The sequence below is a fragment of the Bos indicus x Bos taurus genome, chromosome 10, assembly GCF_003369695.1.
Source record: "Bos indicus x Bos taurus breed Angus x Brahman F1 hybrid chromosome 10, Bos_hybrid_MaternalHap_v2.0, whole genome shotgun sequence".
Classification (NCBI taxonomy): Eukaryota; Metazoa; Chordata; class Mammalia; order Artiodactyla; family Bovidae; genus Bos; species Bos indicus x Bos taurus.
Genome location: NC_040085.1, coordinates 74,807,493 through 74,822,607, shown reverse-complemented (window position 1 = coordinate 74,822,607; position 15,115 = coordinate 74,807,493). Strand labels below are relative to the sequence as shown.

The 15,115-nt window shown below is 38.1% G+C and overlaps 1 protein-coding gene across 2 annotated transcripts in view; it reads right to left on the bottom strand.

The window, feature by feature from the left end:
* EXD2 (exonuclease 3'-5' domain containing 2) overlaps nt 1-15,115 on the bottom strand; it is a 56,099-nt gene that overhangs the window by 15,101 nt on the left and 25,883 nt on the right. For both annotated transcript variants that reach the window (XM_027552259.1, XM_027552258.1), the window contains one exon: nt 5,813-6,069. In XM_027552259.1, the coding sequence (XP_027408060.1) occupies nt 5,813-6,069 (257 nt within the window). The remainder of the gene's footprint in view (nt 1-5,812; nt 6,070-15,115) is intronic.

Below are 15,115 nucleotides of genomic sequence, written 5' to 3'. Positions count from 1 at the left end.
ACAAAAAGTGTATACAATTTTAAACTCTCTCAGATTATGAAGATCTTTAAAAATAACTAAATCTAGTATTGTGGAACATGAAGAATTACAGTCTAATCTAAAATTTGTGAGCTGAACATTTGTTCAATCTTTATGAAAAAGTTTGTCAATAAATGTTGTTTGTTGTTCAGTTGCTAAGTCGTGTCCAACTCTTTGTGACTCCATGAATTGCAGCACACCAGGCTTCCCTATCCTTCACCATCTCCCAGAGTTTGCTCAAACTCGTGTGCATTGAGTCAGTGATCATATCCAACCATCTCATCCTCTGTCACCTTCTTCTCCTCCTGCCTTCAATCTTTCCCAGCATCAGGGTCTTTTCCAGTGAGTCAGCTCTTCCCATCAAGTGGCCTAAGTATTGGAGCTTCACCTTCAGCATCAGTCTTGCCAATGAATATTCAGGGTTGATTTCCTTTAGGATCAACTGGTTTGATCTCCTTGCTGTCCAAGGAACTCTCAAGAGTCTTCTCCAGCACCATAGTTTGAAATCATCAATTCTTCAGCACTCAGCCTTCTTTATGGTCCAGCTGTATATGACTATTGGAAAAATTATAGGTTTGACAGTACGGATCTTTGTCAGCAAAGTGATGTCTCTGCTTTTCAATATGCTGTCTGCTGCTGCTGCTACTGCTGCTAAGTCACTTCAGTCGTGTCCGACTCTGTGCGACCCCACAGACGGCAGCTCAACAGGCTCCCCAATCCCTGGGATTCTCCAGGCAAGAACACTGGAGTGGGTTGCCATTTCCTTCTCCAATGCATGAAAAGTGAAAAGTGAAAGTGAAGTTGCTCAGTCGTGTCCGACTCTCAGCGACCCCATGGATTGCAGCCTACCAGGCTCCTCCATCCATGGGATTTTCCAGGCAAGAGTACTGCAGTGGGGCGCCATTGCCTTCTCCGAATATGCTGTCTAGGTTTGTCATAAACCTAGGAATGTCTAGGTTTCCCCATTTTTCCAAGGAGCAGGCAATCTTTTAATTTCATGGCTGCACCCACCATCCACAGTGATTCTGGAGTTCAAGAAAATAAAGCATGTCACTCTTTCTATTTTCCCCTCATCCATTTGCCATGAAGTGATGAAACCAGATGCCATGATCTTTGTTTTTTGAATGCTGAGTTTTAAGCCAGCTTTTCCACTTTCCTCTTTCACCTTCATCAAGAGGCTCTTAAATTCCTCTTCACTTTCTGCCGTTAGGGTGGTCTCATCTGCATATCTGAGGTTGTTGATATTTCTCCCAGGAACCTTGATTCCAGCTTGTGATTCATCCAGCCCAGCATTTCACATGATGTACTCTGCATATAAGTTAAATAACCAAGGTGACAATATACAGTCTTGACTCCTTTCCCAATTTTGAACCAGCCCGTTGCTCCATGTCCAGTTCTAACTGTTGCTTCTTGACCTGCATACAGATTTCTCAGGAGGCAGGTAAGGTGGTCTGGTATTCCCATCTCTTTAAGGATTTTCCACAGTTTGTTGTGATCCACATAGTCAAGGCTTTTTTAGCTATCAAAATTTTGAACAGGAATATTCTGTGATTTGATAATTCTACTTCTAGTAAATTATCCTCAGGCAAATGTACATAAAACAATCTTCATTACAGCACTATTTATAGTAGCAAAGAACTGGAAACAATCTAACACCCTCAATAGAAGACTAATTAAATATCCATGCAATTAAATTCCATATAGCTGTTAAAAATAAGGATGTGGATCTATATTGATGTGAAAAGACGTCCATGACATATTAGCGAAGTAAAAAGAGATTATGAAAGAAAACATATGTTATGAACTCTTTGTATTAATATATATACAGTACACAATAAATGTGTGTATGTGACTCTAGGTATGTGAGAGAGAAGAAGCACAAAGAGTTAAGTAGAAAGATATTAGTCAAATGTTAGTGATGCTATCTCTAGGTGTAGGGTTTGGGGTGATCAGAAATCCTTACATTTTTTACATTTGAATTGGCTAGTGTTTGTGCATTATTTTTCAAATTTGAAAAATATGATCCTTCACTGAGGGAGTGAAGATACCATAAAATAAAATAATCTTCTACTCTTTTAACACTTTCTGATTAAAATAGCTGCAGGGAGGTGAAAAAAAATTAATTTAGTCAAAGATCGGAGAGTTCAAATAAAGGTTAATGTAAAATTAAGAATATATCAGTCCAAAAATAAAAAGAACAAATCAGTCTACACAAGTGGAGCTGACTTCCTGGTTACCAGGTGAGAGCTTAGAAGTTTTAGAGGAAGCTAGGAGATGAGGTTCCCGTCAGTGTTAAAATATACAGGACTCCCTCGGTTACTCTGAAAAATGAAATCATTATAATGATAAAGAAAAGGAAGTCTTTCCTTACAAAAACAAGCAGTAACTTGATGGATTTCATCACCCCCTAACAGCAGCACTGACTAAAAAGTTTAATAAGATCCAGATATACTTAAGTAAAATATATAAGGTCACGGTTCAATTCACGGAAATGAAGACTTTGAGGTAGACAAACTACTTTCTCTTTAAAATCTTTTCATGTTTTCCTTTATAATAGTAACTATAAAAGAAATGAATGCTTATCGTTAAAAATACAGACAACAGAGAAGAGTAATCGGTGAAAAGTAAAAGTCCTCCACCCCCGCACTTCCGCGCCTCAAGAATAATGACCCTTATGAGTTATGCTGTGGCCCTTGCAGACACATTCTACAGATAAACAAGCAAAGAGGTGGCTAGATGGAAGAGCAGATACAGTTTTTTAGATTTGCTCGGTGTTGTTCTGAAACTTGCTCAATCACTTAACGCACTGGGGACCTCCTTCCATGACAGTAAATACTTACTTTATCCTTTTTCATTTTATTTATTTTTTTAAATTTTATTTCTGGCTGCAATGGATCTCGGTTGCTGAGCATGGGCTTTCTCTAGTTGCTGCGGGCAGGGGCTGCTCTCTAGCATCAGTGTGCAGGCTCCTCACTGCAGTGGCTTCTCTTGTTGCGGAGCACAGGCTCTATGCAAGTGGACTTCAGCAGTTGTGAGGTACAGGCTTAGTCGCTCTGTGGCACATGGGATCTTCCAGGACCAGGGACTGAACCTGGGTTCCCTGTATTGGCAGGGAGATTCTTGCCACTGAACCACCAGGAAAATCCTTATTTCAATCTTTTTAACATCTATCCAATTTATCAAGCCTTGGTATTTTGTAATTTTTGAAATCATTACCCTCATTGAAAGATAGCACTTGGTTTTTATTAATTCAATTCCATTTAGGTCATTAATCTTTTTTCAAATGTCATATTTGGGCAAGCTTCACATTTTTTGAGGATGAATTAAAAACAAGAGGCCATCTTTGCCACTTCAAAGTTTCACTAGGAAAGATTCCAGAATCATACACAACAGTCTCAATAAAGAATTATCTTCTGCACAGAGTTGGACATGACTGAAGTGACTTAGCAGCAGCAGCAAAGAGCATGAAGAAAAGAGAACAGCATTACCAAGAAAATTTTTGTTCTTTTCCAAAGTCAAATGAAAGTATCAACCTCTTACAGCCGACATCAGGGACAACCTATAGCTAAAAGTGTTAAGTATAATGTCAAATTTCTTCTACTATAATGTCAAAATTTTTATATTTTACTACTAAAGTATTCAATAATAAAGAATGTTTAAAATTTTGTAAGATTTCATTAAAAATTAAAAAGCTGAATGCTTCATTCTTATATCTAGAGAAGTTTACAGTAATATTCCACTTTGGCCAAATTTTTATTTTGACACTTGGCCATTCTGCATTTAGCCGTGTAAGTAAGGGTACTTATAACTTCTATATACTCACAATGCATGGGTGTGTGCTCAGTTGCTAAGTCGTGTCTGACTCTTTTGCAACCCCATGGACTGTAGCTCTCCAGGCTCCTTTGTCCATGGGATTTTTCAGGCAAGAATACTGGAGTGGGTTGCCATTTCCTTCTCCAGGGGATCTTCCTGACCCAGGGATTGAACCCATGTCTTCTGCATTGCAGACAGATCCTTTACCGCTGAGCCATCAGGGAAGCCCATATACTCATAAAGAGGACTGTAAATGGATAGAAAGTGATCTGGAAGGACAAACCAATTGAATGATCATAGTGCTGAGGGTGGTAGTAATGATAAGGATGATGACTGAAATTTACACAGCACTCTGACTATATGTCAAACACTATTTCTAAATTCTTTACATAGTTTAACCTGTTCAATCCTCACACCAATCCTATGAGATGGGAATATTGTTATTTCTACTTTTTACAGACAAGGGAACTGAGGAACAGTGAGGCTCAGGAACTTGCCAAAGGTAACACAGCTGGTAAGAGGAAGATGGGGACTCCCACCCACATAGTCCGCTCCAGAGTCAATTCCTGGCCACTATACACACGTCCTCTAATAGCAGTAACTGTGGGCACTATGGTGACCCAAGGACAAAAGAGCAGATAAAACCAAGGAGGGTCTTGGAAAGCAGGAATGGAAAAATCAGACCCTTATTGCCTTTCCCTCCCCCATGAGGTAACTATTAATGGAGCAGTATAACCTGTCTCCCCTCCTACCCCATAGGGAGGAGGTATTTGCCTTAATCTTCCCCCCACCCAGTATACGTACCTCATCCAATCAGCAAATGACCCGCAAGACCCCTATCCCACTCCTTGTACCCTGGGTATAAAAGTGGACTAAGGATCCCCAATCAACGTCGGTTCCCTTGAGCTGGTCCATTAACAGCGTCTCCCACTCTAATAAACTTAATTTCCCTCTCATTCTGTCTCATGTTTGGAAAAATTCTTTTCCAACCCACACCCGGACCACGACAGGCACCTCTGGGGAGCCAGTGCCAGGGGGAGGAAGGCCTGATGAAAAGCAGCTTTTGCTGGTAAACTCCAAATACTTTTACAGAGCTAAAAAAAATTATACAGTAAATATTTTAATATATTATTAGAAAAAATTGACACTTTATGAGTTTTACTTACTAAGCCAAAATAGAATTTTATTTAATACTAAAAAAATTATGATAAACATAGATTTTAATCAGGCTTTCTCTTGATTTATCAAATCCTCCAAACTTTTAGTATCAGTGCCATGGAGAAAGTCAGGGATAAAGGCTGTTTCAGTTCACACTATTAAAATGTGGACCACAAATATACATGAAAATATACCTTTAAAAGAAGGTAGAATTTCCCTAATAATAAAATGCCAAGGGAAAGGACAATCTCTTCCTCTCAGTGCAGCATTAGGTTTCATTATTTTTGGCCTAAAGCATGGTTTGTACGTTCAAATGTTTATCAGGATGAGTCAGGGGTTACAGCAGGAGAGGTGGGGACTCTGGCAAATTGAAGAAAACACGCTCATCTAAAGAGGACAGTGCTGCCCGCCAACTGTTACCACCCAGAACTGACTTCATGTAGTCAAATCACCCAAGAGAAGCTAGAAATACAGATTTTTACATTAAATCTTCTGGACTTATACTAAATTCCCCCAAATATCATACAGGCAAAAAAAAAAAAAAAAAAAATCTGCAACTCTAATTTGCCCAAGGAGCTCATCAGTTTACAACCTGTAGCTTATAGAGACACCTTATTAATGTTTCACTAAAAAGACCAGTTCTAGGTAGCTAAAGTTTTACCAGAAGGTGGAGTATTTCCTCACAAATTCAATAGGCATCTCGGATGCCTCTAAGCTTCTAAAGAATTTTAGAGGCTTCGTTATTGAGTCTTAGTGACCTACAAGTTTTGCTAAAATATTCGCCCCACAGCTACAGGAAGCCAAGTGTTCATACAAACCACACCTCTGCCTCATGGCCAGGTAGCGGAGGTCCAGGCATCCCTTCACGATGAGGCCATAATCCTGCAGAAGCTTGCTGGCGTCTTCTGAACACCCTACTCCGACTTTTAAAATTGTGCCGTCTGCCAAAATGTCCAATAATGTTTTTGGTAGTGTTTTTCCTCCACAGATCAGCTTGGGCAAGCGAACCAAGACACAGAAGCCACTTGGAGAGGCCATCTGAAGGAGTGACAAAGGACTGGCTTTGCCTTCGGAATTCACCTGCAACAGAGGAAAACAGGGCCACATTCACACCCAGCATGGCACCAGGAACAACATGGCACTGCGGCAAAAGCGTCTGAGAGGCACATCCTTGACTTCCCCGAGAGAAGAGCTGACCAGTCTGGCTCAAACCTAGGGATGAGCCTTTGCTAACAAATGCAGTGGACTCCGAAGCAGCAGCCTAAACAGGTTCCTGAGGGCTGAAATATGAGCAGGCCTTAAATAGTGACCAGCTGACCTGGAGGAGCACTGGAACACACACACTGGCACAGTCATGTGAGACACATTGGTTTTAAAAAGCTAAGGAAATGAGTGCCAAATGAGAATACAACATAGACTCTTTAACATGCATGCTAGTAAACTGACTCATTTATAGGGCATCACGGGCTGAAGATCTGATTTTCACAGAGAGGCAGGAAATACAGTACTAACAATAAGCGGGTACCTGCCAATATAATAAATCCTTGCAGCACAAAGTGCTTTCTCAGCATTTTATGTTCATGAGCTGTTCATAAAAATGTATACTGAGCATAAGCTAGGATGCTTATATCTTAAGAGATAAAAATAACTTTACATATTAACTGATTTAGTTTTTTTTGAAGTAATAGATAAATTGGAGAAAATGCTTACAGCTAAGGAAATTATTCCTAGAAAAGTTTACATACAAAACTCACATTAATTCAAGGCCCCCTAAAGCTATCCACGGAACCCAAGTTAAGCATTCAATAAATTTCAATCCTTCTCATTTTTCAGGAGAAGAAAGGGAAGGCTTACAAATGAGGTAAATTGCCTAAACACGGAGAAATTGGGGCAAAGTCAGAACTGGAACCTGAGTTTCCCAATCTGTAGAATGTAGAAGAAATAGTCTAGATCAAGAATCATAAAATTAGGAGGGACTTCATCCTCAGCTTCTACTTCTATGCTAAGTAAAACCATGGTTTAACTCACAAAAGCTTTAGGAGTTCCCTTCTCAGGCACTGCTTTATCAGTGAGCGCTACTCCATATCCTCAAATAAAACCAGGTCAGTTTGATCTCCAATGTGTCTGTTTCTTGGGGCTCAGCCAAAGTCAACAAGATCTAGAAGAAATTCAACTACTGGCTCCTGTTCTATAATAATTCACCTGGATGTGGCCAAATCACCTTTTTTTTTTATTAGTACATAATTCCCTCACTGTATAATATAAGGTTTCTCCAAGAAAAAGTAGAAAATCTCCACTTCTAATATTTAGCACTGCTGCTGCTGCTAAGTCGCTTCAGTCGTGTCCGACTCTGTGCGACCCCATAGATGGCAGCCCACCAGGCTCCCCTCCCTGGGATTCTCCAGGCAACAACACTGGAGTGGGTTGCCATTTCCTTCTCCAATGCGTGCAAATGAAAAGTGAAAATGAAGTTGCTCAGTCGTGTCCGACTCCTAGCGACCCCATGGACTGCAGCCTTCCAGGCTCCTCTGTCCATAGGATTTGCCAGCAAAGAGTACTGGAGTGGGGTGCCATTGCCTCCTCCGTTAGCACTGCTAATTTGATATAATACTCACTGCTAATTCCTAAGGCCAGGGATCTTTGAAAATCTTTTCAATCAAGTTCCACTGTCTAAAATACATTAAATAGATAGATAAGTTATCTTTTTAATACTGTTTCTGGATTGTGCTTAATATCTACTGAATGATAATTAAGGTTTTTCCACTAGGAATCCAAATGTTTATGATTCCAATAGGTACCCAATTTATACTGAATATATAATTGGAGGAATAATGCTTCTAGCAGAATCAATTTGACATAAAGAATAAGCTATCTAGTTTTAATTTCTTATATTTCATCCTCTGCCAACATCTTTTTGCCCTGACATCACTTACTACCCATGGAAAACAATGAAATTCTTGGTTTACCAATGCTATATTTAATAGGAAAAAAATACACCATATTTTAATTTTGTTAGTCTTATGCAATCCAGTGGTCAATGTCTTTTTTCTTCTTTTTGGATTAGTCAACTCATAAAAAATATTTGGGACTTACACAATAAATATACACATGCATTTTAAATCGTATAAATGTGGTACTATACTAATGATATAGATGTTATTGAATAAACACAAGAGCAAAAATTTTAAATGGATGATGCCATCAATCATTGTAAACAAAATTTCTAACACTTTTCCCATATTTCAGTGATTTACTTAGAATTGGTTTAGAGATTATGGAAAAGTCTGTGATTCTTTAAATGACCCCACGATGGCAGCAGGGAGCAAAGAAGAATCTGAAACCATATTTATGGGCTGGAACAAAGTTAACTAGCGGTAAAGAATCTGCCTGCAATGCAGGAGCTGCAGGTTCGATACCTGAGTTGGGAAGATCCTCTAGAGGAGCGCATGGCAACCCACTCCAGTATTCTTGCCTGAAGAATCCCAGGGACAGAAGAGCCTGGGGGGCTACAGTCCATAGGGTCGCAAAGAGGACACGACTAAAGCAACTTAGTGTGCACACACATTGAGCACCCCCTCTGTGGAGTTAATGTATCAGTTAAATTAGACCATGGCTTTGAGACAGGAATGAGCTTGTCCATTCGGGTAACAGAATGAAGGCCCAGTGAGGCTGAAAAATAGTAAGAAAGAGGATGGAAAGAGAACAGGAGACAAAATGAGAGATGCTGAGAGGCGAAAGAATGTGAGTCATTAAGAACACATAAGTAATTAAGACATCTTGGTTTTATACAATGCAGTGGAGGCTTTTTTTAGGCAGGGAACTGAGATGATCAAGCATGCATTTTTAAAAGATCACTTTGCTAACTCTGTGGAGAAGGGATCGTAGGTATATAAGAGTCCAAGTAGGGAGGCCAGTCAGGAGGCATTGCAAAGGTGCAGATAAGAAATACTTGAGGCTTGGACTAGGAGGGAAATAGAGGAGATGTAAAGATGTAGACGATGTAAAATCTATTTCAGAGCTAGCATTGGTAATACTTCCTAAATGGAAGGGAAGGGTTAATAGTAAGGAAAAGGGAGGTGACTTCAGGCAAGCCTGAAGCCTAGGCCTGCAGAGGGATGCTCTTGGGAAAATGACCTTCACTTCATTCAGTCTTTATTACACTAATTATTTGCATCTGTTAAGCAAGGTTGTCTATAGTCAGAGACTCCAGAAAAAATCAGGCAAGAGTCAGGGGTCAGAAAGATATTTAACATCTCCATCCCCTGCCTCCAGGAGAAAGGCAATAATAGCTTCTAAAGCATGGCAGAATCCTCATTTTGTACAGAATTTATCCATAGTTGCACATCACCATGGGTAACTCGGGGAATCTGGAAACACATACCTCTATCTGGGAGAATGCTGTGTTATTTCCTGCTTTCTATAACTGCTTCTTTGAATTTCCATATATTTTGCCAATAAAGAAACTTAACATTCTATAACTGCCTGTTTGTGTCTGATTTTCAATCATATCACTTCTGTTAGACAACCTGTAAGGGGGAGGATGTCTCTCTGATTTTAATCTTAAAGGTGGAGAAGACTAGGGATAATACAAGTGTGGGAAGAAAAATCAAGAGCTCTGTTAGGAACATATTAAGTCTGAGATGACTATTAGACATTCAAGGGAGGATTCAAGCAGATAGATGGATATAAAGAGCTGGAGTTCTAATTTTGAAAGTCTTCAGCTTATCATGACACTTAAAGCCACAAAACTACATGAGATCCCTTAGAAAAAGAATATAGAGGACATACGTTAGAGATGCTGACCCACAGATATGTTTAATATTTTTTTTTGGTCTCCACATTTTAAAAATGGTGTCAGAACTTTTAAATTAGTGGAGCTCACATTTTAAAAAATCTATTATGTTGAGTTTCTTTTTAAAGAACTGGACAATCTGGCAACACTTGGCTTGAACTGAACAGCAGCTTCTTCATTTACATAAGACACAAATTCTCTAATTCACCATAATGTCTTCTCAACACTGAAGCCAACTGTCATTTCCTATTTATCATTGTAGCTGTAAACCACTGTTTCTCCAATACAGAGAAATATTTCTCAGTCCATGTCCCTATCAAAAATAGGAAAATGGAAAATAGATCATAGACCTTGTGTTTAAAGAAAAAAGGAAGGGAACATATTTCTTTATGAAATTGAAAACTATTCCTATGCCTTCAAAAATGCAAAACAATCACTCTACATCATTCACTGACATTTCTTATCTGGACCTTGTAGGCATCTGAGTTTGAACTGGGGTGGGACAGAAGAGACCAAGCATAAGTCATCTCAATATTTAGATATGAGGTAGAAGAGGGATCAGAAAAGGAAAAAGAGGAAGACTAGGGGCTTCCCTGGTGGCTCAGTGGTAAAGAATCCACCTGCCAATGCAGGAGACATGGGTTCGATCCCTGGTCCAGGAAGAGCCCACATGTCTTGGAGCAGCTAAGCCCATGAACTATTGAGCCTGTGCTCTGAAGCCTGGAAGCTGCCACTACTGAGCCCATGTGCCTCAACTACTGAAGCCTATGCACTCTGGAGCCCGTGCTCTGCAGCAGCAGAAGCCCCCGCAGCGAGAAGCCCTGCACCGCAACTAGAGAAAAGCCTGCGCGGCAGCAAAGACTCAGCACAGCCAAAAATAAAAATGAATTAAACAATTTTTTTTTAAAGAGGAAAGACCAGTAAGATAGGAAATAGGGGAGTGTGATGGCATGAAAGCCAGAGAGAATGTCTCGTGCAGGAATTACACAGATGCTCTGGAGAGCTAGCATAACATGATTCCAAATAGGTGTCCACTGGATTGGAAAACAAGAAAGCCATCAACTTCATCACTTTCAGTGCAGCAGTATGATAGGATGTCAGATTAGAGTAGGTTGAAGAATAGATGGAGAATAGCAAATTATACTCAGGCAAGTATAAGAAAAGAAATAATGAAGAGCACAAATTGGTGTAATAGAACAAACAAACAATAAAGACCAACAATGCCAGAAGCTGATTTTTTTGAAAAGACTAATAACATTGATAAACACATGGAAGGAGTAATCAAGAAAAAAGAGAGAAGCAAATAAGCAATGTCAAAAATGAAAAAGGAGCCGTCCTCACATATCCATCTGATAGGGAAAAAAAATTGTTAGAGGATATTATAAACAATACATCTGTAATTTAAAATTTTGAAAAAAAAAGATTTAGATTAAAAATATAATTTATCAAAACAGACATGAAGAAATAGGAAACATGAATAGCCTCCAAACTATCTTAATATTGTATTCATAATTCAGAAACCTCCCTTAAAAGAAAATTCCAGATGGTTTCACCAGTAGATTTTAATCAAACATTTAAGGAAAAAGAATTGACAATCTTACACAAACTTTTCCAGAGAACACAAAAATAATGAACATCCCTAACCTATTGTATGAAGCCAGCCTCATACTTTAATCAAACTCTGACAAGGTAATTTCTAGAAAGTAGAATTATAAGCCAGTATCCCTCATGAATATAGATTTTTTTAAAAAACACTAGCAAAATGAAATCAGCAATGTATAAGGAGAATAAGACATCATGACCAAGTTGGGTTTATTCCAGGAATTTGAAAATTAATGTATTTCATCACAGCAACAGACTAACGGAGAAAAATGACATACTCATCTCAAGAAATGCAGAAAAGGCACTTGATAAAATTCAACAACTATTCATGATTAAAAAAAACTTTTAAAAAGTTGAAGTATAATTGATTTATAAAATTGTTAGTTTCAGGTGTAGGGCAAAGTGATTCAGTTATATATATATTTCAGATTAATTTCCATTATAGGTTATTAAAAGATATATAATAAACCTTTGCTGTTTATCTATTTTATGTATAACAATTTACATCTGTTAATCCCACACTCCTAGTTTATCCCTCCTCCACCCCCTTTTCCCTTTGTTAAATAGAAAACTGATTTGTTGTCTATGTATGTGAATCTATTACTGTTTCATATATAGATTCATTTGTATCATATTAGGTGATATCCTAGAATATCTGCCTTTGTCTGACTCAGTATCCTCTGGGTCCATCTATGTTGCTCCAACAACAATATTTCATTCTTAAAAAAAAAAAAAAACTTCTAGTGAATTCCCTGGCAGTCTGGCGATTAGGACTCCATGCTTTCACTGCCAAGGGCCTGGGTTCACTTCCTGGTTAGGGAACTAAGATCACACAAGCGACCAGAAAAACAAAACAACATAAAAAATCTTAAGTACCAAGAATAGGGACTTCCCTGGTTGTCCCATGGTTAAGCCTCTGTGCTCCCAATGCAGGGGGCCCAGGTTTGGTCCCTGGTCAGGGAACTAGATTTCACACGCTGCAAGGAAGATCCAAGTGCTACAACTAAGACCCAGCACAGCCAAATAAATTAAAAAGAAAAAGAAACCAAGAATAGAATTGAATATATTTAATCTGTAAACAAACCTTACTGCAGATAACATTTGTTGTGTTCAGTTGCTAAGTCATATCCGACTAGGTGAGACCCCATGGACTGCAGAACGCCAGGCTTCCCTGTCCTTCACTATCTCCCAGAGTTTGCCCAGACTAATGTCCATTGAGTCGATGATGCTATGCAACCAACATACTCAATGAGAAAATGTTAAAAGCTGTCATTCTACGATAGGGAATGAATCAAGGATGCCTACTATCACCACTCATACAGTAGGGCAGGAAAAAAAATACAAAGTGTAAGGACTGGAAAGAAAATTCTCACTTCACAGATGACATAACAGTTTACACAGAAATCAAAAAGAATCTACAAGTAATTAGAATTAATAAGTGGGTTTAGTTAAGTTCTTTAATAAAATGACATTTCTATCTATCAGAAACAACATCTTTTAAGATTTCACTTATAATAGAATTTATTAAATCTCAGAAAACTACAAATACATTACTAAGAGAAGTTAATGATCTAAATAAATATTTTTATATTAGAAAACTCAATATTAGAATAAGGTCAATTCCTCACAAACTGATCTATTAGATCCAATGCAATCAAAATATCAAGAATTTTTCTTTGTTAGAACTTGAAAAGTCGATTCTAAAATATTTAAGGAAATGCAAAGGACTGAGAATATCCAAGACCTTCTGGGAAAATAACAAGATAGAAAGTCTTGCTGGGACTTCCTTGGAGGTCCAGTGGTTAAGACTCTGTGCTTCCACTGCAGGGCGGGCACAGGTTCAATCTCTGGTCAGAGAACTTAAGATCAGGACAGGAAAAAAAAAAGGAAGTGTTGCTGTCACAGATATCAAGAGTCATTACGAAGCAACCATAACTAAGACAGTTTGTGACCACCGGTGGAAGAACAGAAAATTAGATTACTAGAGTGTCCAGAAATAGATAAACTCATATACAGATACTTGTTTTATAGTAAAGTATCATTGGAGAAGGAAATGGCAACCCACTCCAGTACTCTTGCCTGAAGACTCCTATGGACGGAGGACCCTGGTGGGCTACAGTCCATGGGGTCACAAAGAGTCGGACACGACTGAGCAAATGCTTAGTAGCACTAGTTAGTATCATTGCACAGCAGTGAAGAAAAATTTTATCTTTTCAACCAATGGTGCTAGGACAACTGAATATCCATGAGGGGAAAATGAAACTCAACTATACCTCACATCATACACACACACACACACTCAATTCCAGATAGAGTATAAAATCTAAATATGCAAGGTTAAAACTACAAAACTCCAAGAAAATAATATAGGAGAGTACACTCATGACTAGAGAGATAAGGTAAGGCTTGTTATACAGCACTATATAGATTTTTTGATCATCAAGCTTTAAAAGAATGTAAAGGCAATCCACAGAATGGGGGAAGACATTTACAACACATTTAACTCACAAAGCGTTCATAACTATAATATAAAAGAACTCCTATAAATCAGTAAGAAAAAGGAAACTTGATTAAAAAAAAAAAAAGGAGGCAAGTGACTTGAACAGCTACTCCATTAAAAAAAGATATCCAAATGATCAATAAAATTTTTTTAAAAAGATGCTCAATCTCAGGGCTAATCAGGGATATGCAAATTAAAACCACAATAAAATATTACTACACATCCATTAGAAGAGCTAAAATTTTAAAATCTGATAGTACCAGATGTGGACAAGGATATAGGACAAAGGCAGTTTTCATACAGTCTTAGTGAGAAGTTAAATTTTTAGAACCACTTCTGAAAACAGCTGAAAATAACGGGTACACTCATTACTACTGATGAGGGTAAACTAGTTAAAACCATCTGGGAATACAATTTAGCATTATTTATAAGAGTTAAAGATATACATAAAACTCCAAGACCCAGGACTCCACTCATAAATACTGTACGCCCAAAAATAAGTGCATTTGTTCACTTCACATTCTTCGAAACAGCCCCAAACCGTGAACAAACCAAAAGTTCATCAACATTAAAATGGATGAACAAATCAGGATATATTCCCACAATGGCCATATGGTAATGAAATCAGTCACTCACAACAACGGTAAACATCACGAGCATAATGTTGGAACAAAGGAAGCCAGACACAAAATACACACTAGATATTTTCATTTACATTAAACTTTAAAAGCAGACAAAACTTAACTACAGTGTCTAGGGATGCATGTTTAAGTAGTAAAAGTATAAAGAAAGACAAGAAAGTAAATACCATAAAATCAAGATAACAGTAACCCTGGTGGGGGGGACAATGATTACAAGGGGCCACAAGGGGAGCTTCTGGGGTGGCTAGCAAATACTGTTGCTTAACCTAGTCTCCAGTTACACACTGTTCTCTTTAGATAAACCATCTAACTGTTATATTAATATTTTTGTTCCAGGCACTTTTCTTGATGTGTTTTATTTCACAATAAAAAAAAGGTTTAAAAAAAGATTCAAGGAGTAAGTTAAATAGCAGATTACACAAAATGAAAGAAATAAAAAGGGAACTGAAAAGAGACCTGAAGAAATTGTGCAGAATAAATCCAGAGATTAAGACATGTTTAATATAAAAGAGATTACAAGACATGTAGGAGAGCAAAAAAGTTCAGAATATAGCTGATCAAATTTCAGCAAGAAAGAAGAGGTGAAAGAGG